Source organism: Tenebrio molitor, chromosome 5, assembly GCF_963966145.1.
Source record: "Tenebrio molitor chromosome 5, icTenMoli1.1, whole genome shotgun sequence".
NCBI lineage: Eukaryota > Metazoa > Arthropoda > Insecta > Coleoptera > Tenebrionidae > Tenebrio > Tenebrio molitor.
In genome coordinates this window covers 10,398,326-10,410,499 of record NC_091050.1, presented here as the reverse complement: position 1 = coordinate 10,410,499, position 12,174 = coordinate 10,398,326, and the positions used below count along the sequence as shown (strand labels likewise).

The 12,174-nt window shown below is 38.4% G+C and overlaps 1 protein-coding gene across 4 annotated transcripts in view; it reads right to left on the bottom strand.

The window, feature by feature from the left end:
• LOC138131296 (inactive dipeptidyl peptidase 10) overlaps positions 1-12,174 on the bottom strand; it is a 60,012-nt gene that overhangs the window by 7,174 nt on the left and 40,664 nt on the right. For 2 of the 4 annotated variants that reach the window (XM_069048229.1, XM_069048230.1), the window contains exons 3-9: positions 8,470-8,640; positions 4,887-5,027; positions 4,766-4,840; positions 3,419-3,471; positions 852-1,066; positions 491-684; positions 337-440 (exon numbers count right to left, since the gene is read on the bottom strand). In XM_069048229.1, coding sequence (XP_068904330.1) covers positions 337-440; positions 491-684; positions 852-1,066; positions 3,419-3,471; positions 4,766-4,840; positions 4,887-5,027; positions 8,470-8,640 — 953 coding nt within the window. Of the gene's footprint in view, positions 1-336; positions 441-490; positions 685-851; positions 1,067-3,418; positions 3,472-4,765; positions 4,841-4,886; positions 5,028-8,469; positions 8,641-8,817; positions 9,270-12,174 lie in introns of those variants that run through there. The other 2 variants (XM_069048231.1, XM_069048228.1) reach the window with 2 other exon arrangements.

Here is a 12,174-nt window from a genome sequence, read left to right as displayed (position 1 = left end):
ACACATGTGGCACAACCGGTGGTTGTTTGAGTGACATTTGCTAAAGTAGCTAATTGCTATGTGACCTACATATCTATAAATTCTGTCAGACTGTCGAAAATGCGTCGCGTTCATTCATGCTCAATTGAACGTTCTCTATGCTAATCGACTCAACTAGTTGTCGGAACGGACGCTCTAACTCTAGTCATTACAAGAAATTCCAATAGAAATGGCTTAATTACGTGCGGCTGACTCCTTAGAAACCTAACAATTTAGGCGACACAAATGTCACGAAAGAAATCTGTAATACAACAGTGGAATTTGTGAGTTTTATGGGCGGGAAGGTCGGATACTTACTGGCCGACTAGGGCTTGAGGGGGCCTCACCAAGTGGCTCTGCAGGTCGGTCAGGTTGGAGATATCCAGCACCCAGAGCTGCACCGTGGGATTGGTCGCACCGGGCTGAAAGCTCCCGATTATAAAAGCGATCGCACAAATTATGCTTAATATACCGTAGGATATCGAACTGTTTTGGAAGCGGGGAAGGAAGGCGTCCTGTGCTCCGCCTTGTTGGCAGCCAATGCAGACTCCATTTTAAACCACGGAAAATTTAATATTCCTACTTCGCTGTCATTGAACGTTGCATACAACAGGTGAGTGCCGTCGTACGAGCTCCACAGCGCCTCAGGGCTTTTCAACACGTCCTCTGCAAAATGACAAATGGGACCTCAGGAAACCAGAGCAACCGAAAAGTCAAGAGAGAACTTTGGTTCTTTGGTAACGCTGCATCCAATAGCGCCGAGTCTAGTAGTTGTGACGTTTTCACGCGCGAAGTTCAAACGCGTTTGAGATGGGAACGGGAATTTGTCGTACCTTGGTAGAGCCAGTCTGGGATTCCGTTGTAGATGACCTCTGGCCGGCCCGAGAAGGTCAGCCTGGTGTCCGTTTCGTCCGACGGCGACTGGCGGAGATATATGTCGTTATTATACACCATTAAGAGCGAATTTGTGTCACCCAGCCAGCTAACGTACTGCAATGTTTCAGGCTTCGCCTTCGAGGACGACTCTAATCGAACTGGAATGTGATGACTGCGGAACAGAAATCAATTCAGTTCGGAATACCCAAATCGTCGAACATTTGTTGACCCGCCAACTCCCAATGACCGCTTGTTTGGCACAGAGTGTCGTAAAGTTGGGAAAAAATCCTTATCTCGACGGCTATGGCGAATTGATTAACTATTTGTGAAAAAATAATCCACTGGAGCCGATATTGGACTTATAACATTATCACTACAGCTGGTGCGTCCGAAAATAACGAACGACCACAACGAAAGAAACTTGCACAATGGGGAGTGTTCTCCAAGGAGGAAATATTGGATTTTTTCATTAAATGCGGATGTGGTAAAACAAACTCGCCACTGAGAAGGTTACCGCTCTACAAAACTTCCGTAAAACGTTGCAGCATGACTCGTTGAAATTTATTTTAAAACAAACCAACCATTATCGTTAATAATCTAAACAAATAATTCAGTCGCAGGAGTTATAAACGCCAACATTATAGCGCAAATGTACTGAAAGATTTCTGGTTCGAATAAAAACAAAACTATAATTTATGGGGTCTTTTTTTTATAAGCTCGTCGTGTGAGTTCGTGCATTATCTTGCTGGAATCGCATCTCGTGCTAATTTGCCTTCGTTTCTAAGACTGTAATCACACATCCGGTGCTTCGCTCAAATCAGAACGTTTCGTGTCCACTTGTGAATAAAACCGTTCGAAGTATTTTCATCAAAATTCACCTCAAACTAACTACTGATAAATTACATGGTGTATCGCATCACGCAACTGAGGCGTAGATAATTAAATTCTAGTTCCTAGTGTGTAAATGAACTCGCTGAACCAGGAAACATAACGCATATATCGACATTACCATTTCAGCCCTTTAGGTTGGCACGGAGGGCTCCGATAAACTCCAATTATGCTACTCTACTCGTTGAAGCAGACAAAATATTTGTCCTAGAAGGTTTTCCATCTTGGAAGAAAAGATTCACTTTAAAATTAGAAAGAAAGGGAGTGTAATTTTAATTGTTTTTCTATCTTGGGAGAAGGGGAAGAAGGGGGGAAATATGGTGTGAGCCTCAGAGTACGGGTGGACTTAAAAAAATCAGTTTTGGAACTCCATTAGAAGAGGAAAGGAAACTGCGTTGGAAAAAGCAAGGGAGGAGAAGACAAGAGAAGATTTTATGGACACTATTGTAAGAACAAGAAGAAAAGGCTATTGGTTTTGGAAGATCTGTAACATTACGGAAACATCAAAAGTAAAGGAAAAAGAAGTGAAGAAAGGAAAACATGACGGGAAAAGAAGTAGTTACAGATTAATGGTGATTACAAAGAAGAACTTATTATTTAGAAGTTTCTGGAAGAAGGAAGTTGCAAAATTCACCGAAAGAAATGTTGAAAGAAAACTGTGTTGAAAAAACCAAGGGAGGAGAAGACAAAAGAAGATTTTATGGACACTATTATAAGAACAAGAAGAAAAGGATATTGGTTTTGGAAGATCTGTAACATTACGGAAACATCAAAAGTAAAGGAAAAAGAAGTGAAGAAAGGAAAACATGATAGGAAAAGAAGTAATTACAGATTAATGGTGATTACAAAGGAGAACTTATTATTTAGAAGTTTCTGGAAGAAGAAAGTTGCAAAATTCAGCGAAAGAAATGTCAAAAAATTTCAAACGCGTGCACGAAATCCTTGGCTGTTGTAAGTGGAAAAAGTAGCAAAACAGAAGGAACACAACGGCCACACCTCTAAAATCAATAAAAATGGATTTGATATAAATCCCAGCGACTGTTAAGAGCCTAATCCGGTTGATTACTCAAGAGAGAAATAGATTTTTCCTGTTAATAATGGCCATCTCCTCCCCGCGGAATACAAAACTTGTAAAACAAGAGTCTCAACCGGAACGAGCTTTGAGTACAATCTACGTAAAACTTGAAGGATTGATCTAGACCCAGCTATTCAAAGGAAATATGTCACGGTAGTGGAAAAGCTTTGGCGAGGGTCTTTGCTGCACAACAGAATGCACGCGATTTCCTCTAATCATTAATTAAGGAGATAAGTGTTACCTGTCGTCTACACAAGCAATGTCAGCGATATTTTAGCGAGTTAGACGATTCAAACTGGAATTTATTATTGGAGGGAAGTGAGGATTAATTGATTTAGAAGCAGCTCAAGAAGTATCTCTTCTTGGAACAGATTAATTAAGAGCTCTGGAGTTTGAAGGTCGCCGATTTGCATACGAAAATATCGCAAATCGGTGAAAACAGCGCGAAGAATATTAAATTTTGCAGTAATTATTCCAGTGAATTTTTTAGTCCCGCAGGGGACCGACTCGAGGAGTTTAGTGCCGTTTAAGCATAAATTACACTCCGGAAACAATACTCACTCTTTACTGACGTCATAGATGGTGTACTGCGCCGTGAAGGATTGTCTGAATACCTGAAACATGGAATGACGTTATTAGGATGAATGCTTCCGACTTGGCGCGTTTTGTGTCATTTATTTATATCAGGCGCCATTTTGGAGTCCAACGTTTCGACGGCAATTAGGGTATCATCTGGCTTCGTCTAATGGGGCAGTGTATCGATAATTTGTCATCAATCCCCCTAAGCCCCCGAGCAAATTGTTCCAGGAGAATGTGACGACAGCAGGATTTTTTCGGCTGTTAATGTCGTAATAAGGGCAAAAATCGCCCCGGTTTTTCCCATCTGACCACTGAATTACGACATAAAGGGATATATCCTGTTGGCAAGGACCCGCCTGGTGATCAATTGCGCTACGGCTACGTGTCAGTCCTGCAGACATTGCAGGAGAGTCCTGCGGCACTGTGCCAAATTTCGTTAAGCGCCGACTTGTCTCCCATCCCCTATCAGTCAGTCGGGAGTGCTTTGAACCACCGCGGATTACCTCGCAGAGTACACTCGAAGTCTTAAATTTAATTGACCATGTTGAGCTTAACGATTTGACAACTGAAACGGGGCTCAGGCCCGGATTCGAGTAGGTTAGCGCTAAGTCGGTGAGGGTTGTTAAGTTTACGTCGAGCTTTTATGTGCGCGGCTTAATTAAGCTCGGAGGTCATCGTGACAGGAGGGCTTTAAAAAATGTGCCATCGTCCTGCATGCGTGACTCAGCGCTGTTTGTTCGGCAGCAGGAGCAACAATAACTCTTCGGATCTGATCTGAATACTGAAATAATGTAACCTTCGCTCTATCTTAACAACATCTCCCAGTCTGCTCAGTTGAACCCTGCTTTACCTATTGCACCCGTGTGCTTTGGCCTCCTGCACGCGAAAGCTTTGTCAGGCGGCGTAACTGTCCGGAATACATTTTGTTAAAAGTTTACGGCGCTGATTAAAGCTCGACGCGAGTCGTAAAGATTTCGCATTTTTACCGCGTATTAAAGAGTGTCAAGGGGTGTAAATCGGGGACAAACGGTATCTGTGGAGCGCCTCACATTACAAAGCGTTTCCTGATAGTAATAAAGCCCCTGTCACGACTAGTTCGCATGTAACGTTGTAGCGCTAGGTTTTGAAAATTACGAGGCCAATTAATTGTTTTATGGCATTCAAAAATCGCTGCCACCTGAAATAAATTTGAGACGTGCGTTTCGGCGATTAATTAAACGCCGCGGCGTCTGTTTATCGGTGGCAATTTGGGGGAAATAAATCAAGTTTATCGAGTCGAGCTCTGTTTTTTCGGGTCTTAATCGAAAGGATAAAAATAGCGGCACTTACTGATTTGACGTCGTGTTGGAAGAGCACATATTTAAGGTCCTTTGAGCACTGGTAGCCTTTGACGATCAGTTGCCTCTGGAAAAGTGCGGTTAGGGGGAATAGAGCCTCGCAGGAAACTTACCAAAGTGTGATTAGTAACTAGGATAGTAACGGTAAAATTATGACTAGTGTCGAGTATGGCCAGGCTTCCGTCGTCGGCTTGGTAAACGAAATGGGAGTGCGAAATCCAGGAAGGAGGTAATCGTCTCGGAGTCAGCTCGCCCTGAAATTGTGACAAATGTAATTGAAACCAACAGGAAATAAAGGACAAGAAGGAACACTCGTCTCGGAACGATATTAGGCGCTCATAAAGACTATTAAGGACGAGTCGAGCGGCAACATTCCTTGGCGGCTCTGACCAGGGGGGAATTTCTCGAATAATTTCATTAAAATTTATTGTAATTTAGTGTTCGGCTCGAAAACAATAACGCCGACACGGATACGGGAACTTCTATTGCCGAAGCTCGACTACCAACTTTTGAAGATAAATCAAAAACATTCCCAACAACTGAATGAAACCTTTGCAGTTCTAGTTCCACGAGAAAAGTTTCTTGCAAGGGCTTAGCCGACCTCTGCGTTTGATACCACCTCGGCGGTTACACTCGCCAGAGATTTATTGCACCGGCCAAGATTTCATCATTCGATTTTTTAGGGGTGTTTTAACAAGGACTCTAAAGGAACACGGGAAATTTATTGGACAGATTACCACAAAATCGAAAACACCGGAACTAACAAGGACGTTTACTAGCTCGGTGTGTTTGCTTTTTCGTGTCATTTTCTTTCGATCTGCAAAATTAAAACACAGTGTTCTTGACTCTGATGACGTGTTCAACATACAGGGTGTCGCAAAATTAACGTATTCCAAGTCGGGGGTCTTGTAGGGAAAAATCTCAGGAATCTCGAAAAAATAAAATAAAAAATATAGAGGGGGTCTTTACAAAGATATATGGGTTTGAAGGTTCAAATTTTTCATCATGTTTTCTTCAAATAAAAAATATAAATGGTTGACATTCATTTTGAAATGTGGTGAGGATGATTATGTAAAATATTAAAATATAAATGAAAAGGCATTTCTTGAAAAAACAGCTTTATCTCGAAAAAATAAAAGTTTTATTTTTCCAATTTTTGTTCAAAAGGGAAATACAACATAGCTAGTACTTTTGAACAAATATTGACAACTTTGATATTTTTTTCAGTGACAGCAATTTTTTTTTTACATTTTTACTTGGTCAACAGGATGTCCCCTACTAAGCCCCCGAACTCGGAATACGATAATTTTAAGACACCCTGTATAGTATCGGGTGTTCATTTAAATTTATCCTCACAGTTGGCGTTGAAGAGTCGATTGTGAACTCACCACCCGTCAGTCTGCAGAGTAAAAACAAACAACGCAAAAAGTTAGGTTAGATTTAAACAGCTGATCCGCGATCTGTAATCCGTGGTGTGTTCACAATCAACTCTTCAACGCCTACTTTGAAGGGAAATTTAAATGAACACCCGGTATATCATATGACAAGAGACTAAAGTGCATCTCCGAGTGTAAGTTTTCACGAGGAATGAAAAGCCATTTTAATCCTGTGGTAGATTTTATTGGACTAGGACAGCGATGATAATAATTACACGAGCAATGAAAAGGCATTTTGGTCCTGTGGTACATGTTTTTTGCCACAACCTAATGCTTTTGATTCTAATATTAATTAATTAAAATTCTTATACATTCGAAATAACACTTTTTGATTTGATAGCTTCTATTTTAATACGTTGGATTCTATTTTTAGAAGTATTAAAGAACCGGAGAACATCAATGTTTTGCTAATTTGTACTTTGCGTGTGTTCGTTTTAACTTGGAACAGTTCAGTGGTGTGAAATCGGGTTTATAACACATTTATACAATTGCATTTAAACGTGTTCTGTATAATTTTGTAACATGTTTATTTTAAAATATTCATGACTTTCCACGTGAAAAGAAAAAATATTGCACAGAATTCGTTGCGCAATCAATTTGTTGAGCGTTGATGCTTTTCTTTAAAATGCAGGAATCAATTAGAAGAAAATAATGAAAGAGTTAAAAAAATTGACAGATTAAATAATATGTTGTGTTGGGAGGAAATTATTGTAAAGATTTGGAGACAACGTTAATATCAATTTAATTAATAAAGCACTTAATTACATTCTTGTTATCTTACTGCCACATGGAGTGCTTAGAGTCCTTTATAATTTAAATATTTGTCGTGTTTAAGTGGGTCTAACCAAACGAATGAATATTTTCGGAAAAACGAGGATGTTGTGTGTACTTGGCGTTGTTTAAATATTTTCGACTGTAATGCATAAGAGCTTTTTTACTCGTAATTTTCCGTTCTCGACGAAAGTTTGTTGCCTAAAAATTTGACGACAAAAACTACCACAACAAATTTGTGATGGATTTTGTCAGTTGACAGTTTTTCGACACAAATTCCTGCGAAACCACAATGAATGATTGAGCTGCTAATACAGAAAATTATTTGGAGCAAAAACAATTCTGCTGGATAATTTTGCGATTCGGAATTGCATTTGATACCGGGCAATGTTGTGTCCCGGTTTTGTCAAGGTACTCATTGGTCGATCAGTGAACGAGATCATTGGTTGCCCGATAAGCGGGCTCCATTCTGCCGCGTTTGATCCCACCTTTCCGATAAACACGTGACGCTCGCCGAAATTCGTCTACTTTCGTTCACGCTCGAACTGTGTTCGTGCACAATTCGACAGTTCGACCGCTCCAAAAGGCCGGTGGTAATTTGCTAATTCACAGTTATTTTATGGGAATGTAAGAATGTACCATACCCCACATTTTCCACGATTTTGTTTTTCACAATCTCTCTTGACCAAATTTTTTTTCAATATGCGGTATAATATGAATGTACCAGGTGACTTTTAATGATTGAAACAAATTTAGTGGTTTGGCACTCGCGAATAATTGGTATGCCTAGTTATTTGTAAAAAAATTGTCTGTTGATTACTTTCTAGGTTAAGATTCTAGATGCATAATGATTTATTTTGACTTTTAAACTGTCATATTTGAATTTGACAGTCAAGTGTACCAACATAAAATCGTAAATGTGTTGCCAACCGAACAAAAATAATTTCAATCAAATTATATTTAAAGTTTTGAACAACTAAAGAACGATGAGTCTTGGAAAATAAGGAACAAAGGATACTAAAAAGTTCCATGATGAAACTGTTTTGATCAGTTTATTGTATGTGCTGTTGGATTACACGGCCAGACATTGCCAATAATCTCAAAACCATCACATTATACAAAAACCAAAACCAGCCCTTGAATACAGATCAGCATCCTGTCAAAGTTTTCAGTTATTACACGTTGCGCTGTAGTTTTTCCTCGCTCACAAAGAAATGAGATATTTTTGCTTGTAGGGATCGGCTCGTTCGAGCAATTTTGCAGTCGGTTGTAAAAGCGGTGTATAAATTCGAAAAGTTTAAAGCAAGAGGGATGGAATGACCCGAGATAAAGATAATCCATGATATTAATGGTGGTGAGCATCGATTTTTGCTCGAAAACTCCCATTAAAATGTTGTTTGTTTTTATAAGAACTCATCTGGATTCGGTTATTTTAAAACCGCGTCGGTAAACAGCGCTCGTAATAATAAATAAGAAAGTCTCACATTACCTGAAGGTATTCGTCGAGCTGCATTCTCGTCCCATGCCAGTAGAGAAGTTCGTCGACATAACCCACCAAGAAGATCGCCGCCACTATGCCCGAGATGACGAGCCCGATGACCAGCAGGGAAAATATGATCGACCACCAATTGTGTCCCTCATCCTCGTGCAATGCTAGCTCCTAAACATAAAACTTGCCGATCACTAGGGGGGCACTCGCCAGCTACCGGAGCCAAACTACTCTACTCTTAAGTCGAGTTAACTTAAGTCAAAGCGCGCAGTCGAGCTTGGTGCAGCGTGAATTACCGGAGAATTTGCGGTTAATCTGACAGAGTTTCGCGTAATGAAAGATATGTACTTCGCAGACTCCCTCGTGGGGCGCCCCGCATTGTCTGCAGCTGATTTTTCTGCGGACGCTGCGTCCGGAGCTGCTGGTGCGCCTCTTGTCGGCTTTGCCCTCGTCAACACCCGCGTTCAACAGTTCCAACATTTCACTGTCACTGTCGCCGCTGGGGCGGCCTTTTTCCACCGACAAGTGTGCACTGTCCATGATGGAACGCGTCAGAGCGACTCAAGAACGCCCCGACATGTGTTCGGTTTGTTCACTGCTGCTGATTTGTATATAGAAGCGCGCCACAAAAAACTTGCAGATATTTTTGGAATCGATTCCGCAGAAGTACGTCTTCCACTGTCATAATATTTTCTCGGACCGCGTTTGCACTTGAATGACAGGTTCAAGTTCGTGCGATCTTTATCACGACATAACAAACTGCTTGTTTCGGAGATCTCAATTTCGCGATAAGCCAGTTCGTGAATGTAGCGAATTTACAAGCAATTTGCTCACACAAAAAATGTTTATGTTCGTGTTGGAAAACGCGGAAATTATTTACTAATTCTCGGCTCAAGCGGATTTGTTAATTTTAAGTTTTCAAATAAATCGAAGGGACATTTTGTCGAAGAGCGGTGTAATGTTTCTACAGCATTCCGAACTGCAACTACTAATTTGGAAGTGAAGACAAAGTTATTCTGTTTTCAAATAGCGAACCCAAGCACTATATACCATTCACGATGTTTTGGCATAAGGGGAGGCTATGGTTTCATTTTTTAACGTTGGATACATGTTTGATTTCTGTCATCTCTGCTGTCACTAAGGTGCCTGACATGCGGACCTATCAAAATGAACGTAACATGTTGCCGAATTTACCGTAATCATAATTAAGTGACTTTAAGACGTATTGATGGTGTTTGTATTAGACTGCAGAACATATTTTCAGTAAGTTACAATGAAGTCAAGTTTTTTTTTTGTGTATAAATTGAATCGTAGGTGAGTACAAGAAAAAAATGTAACACGGATAGTGAAGGAAGGAACAACGACCCAAATGAAATGGCACAGGGGTTTTGTAAGACCTATTATAACTTCGCGATATAGTTGTGAATTTATGGCTTCAGTCTATTTTGAAATGTACTCCTGAAATTTGCCAATATTTTTGTAGATATTGTGAAGAACTTATTTCGGAAGATTGGGCAAAATTAATGTGAAATCTTTCATTTGAAAACGTTTTTCCTTTAAAAATTTCATTAGGAGAATCTGACTCGGAATTTGATTGGGATTTTGAAGCAGGTAACGATGATTCAGAATTTTCTAATGAAATCTGAATGAATCTATGAAATTATTAAGTTGAAGTTCTTTTGTGTCATAGACGATGGGTGTGTAAATATTTTGCAGAAAGATTCGAATAAAGTAAGGCTTAATAAGTAGGTACAAGATTTTATACAATCTAGTTCCAGGAATGCTTTGGTTAAAATGAAAAATTCATTGAGAAGTTACTAACTGGTTGGTTAAGACACTGTATAGCTGGGTTATCTAAGTGGTGCATAAATTAACAGGAGCCACTTCGTCTTTCGGTCCCGGTCCCTACTATTCTATAGTTTGTTCAAGTCAGTTTCCTGTTTTGTTAAATTGGATTAAAAATGTGTGAGTATTGTTATATTGCAAACTAGTAAAACTGACAACAATGCACTAGACAATGACGCAGTTTATAACCTCAAACTTAGAAAAACATAACCTAATTCAACAGACAGCTTTACTGCCAACTTAAATGCACTTTTTCCATGGCCTCCCCTTATGCCAAAACATCGTGAATGGCATATACATCCAATGATATCGTAATAATGTGTTTTTAATTGTGTTGTTTAGGAACAGAAATTTTTAATTGCGATGATTTTATCACCCAACGCGAGCTGAATATTAAACCAACTGTAATGAAAGAAGTGTTAAGTAGGGCATAAAGATGCTCGACACGAACGGACAATTTTTTTTGTAATCACAACTAAATGCTAAAAAATTTAGGGGAGGATACTGGGTGTTCATCGCCATCCAGAAGAGACTGCATATACTGTCGCGAGCAATAAATTTTGGTCGTCAATGTCATTTCAAAATTTGGTTAGATTGTCACAAATTTAAAAAATTTCCCTGCCTGATTGATGTCAACAAAGTGTCAAAAAAATGAGAAAAAAAATGACAATTAATGTCATACAACATGATGATAGGTTATGATATTTACGACTGTTTTACAATGGTACATTTTCGATTGCGTCAAAGAATGACATTGACGACCAAAATTTATTGCTCGCGACTGTACATCCACTTCTTAATTTTTGATTCATGTCTTATTATGACGTCTTTCACAAAGAGAAATGTCACTAATGTCAGATTCAGCTAGAGCTATTACTTCTCTCATGTATTGTTTTTATATTTCTAGGATCGTAAAATAGTCTCGAGACTGGATTTGTAAAGTTTTCTTTTCATAAAATGTTACTCGTGAAATAAAAATGAAAAAGTTGTAAACTGCAAAGAACTTCAGGATCACGTAAACAAATTATGAAAAAAAGAAAAACAAATCAAGGGTTTTATTTTTTTGTTCTTGGTAATAAGTAATCTGCTAACTAGATTTTTCTTAGCTTTATTAAATTAAAAACAAATTGAAGACTTAGAAAATCAGACAACTGATATTTAATTTAAACAGCTTTCACAGAGAAATAATAAACAAACTCGTCTATGAAAAGTTATATTTTTAGCAAGAATTAAATATAACAGAATTTCAAGTCATTACAGAGTTTTTCACAAAGACTAATAATATTGCTTGCAATTTTTTGATAGAAATGATAAGAAAATGCATTGTAAAAATAAATACATAAAAAAATATGTTTTAGGTGTGGTAGGAAATAAGAAAATAAGTGAAAGAGTTGCTTAAGGAATCTTGAACATCTGGAATCTTTCGTAAATTTTACTTTACAAATGATTGAAGGAATGTCGTAATGTTATCTAAACAGCAGTAAGTTCTATTTCTGCCAAGAGTATTTATGCTGAAATGAATATTGGACATTAAATTAAATATATAATAATAAGCGAAACTCAAGGGCAGGCAATTGAAAAATGGAAAGTAATAAAGGAGTCGATGAAAAATGTAAAAAAAAAATCTTATGAAAGGAACATTGAGAATAAAACAAAATTAATTATTTTAATTTAATATGAATTTCCATAAATGTCTTACTTATCGTACAATCCAAATTCAGTATTGATTTTAGGTTTATGGGATTAATTATCCAACAGTATTCAAATAATGTTGGAAAAGTAACGATGTCCTAATCTTAATTCTATAATTTCCCTGTTTTACTGGACAAATAAAAAGTCGTGTTTAAAATTAATTCATTC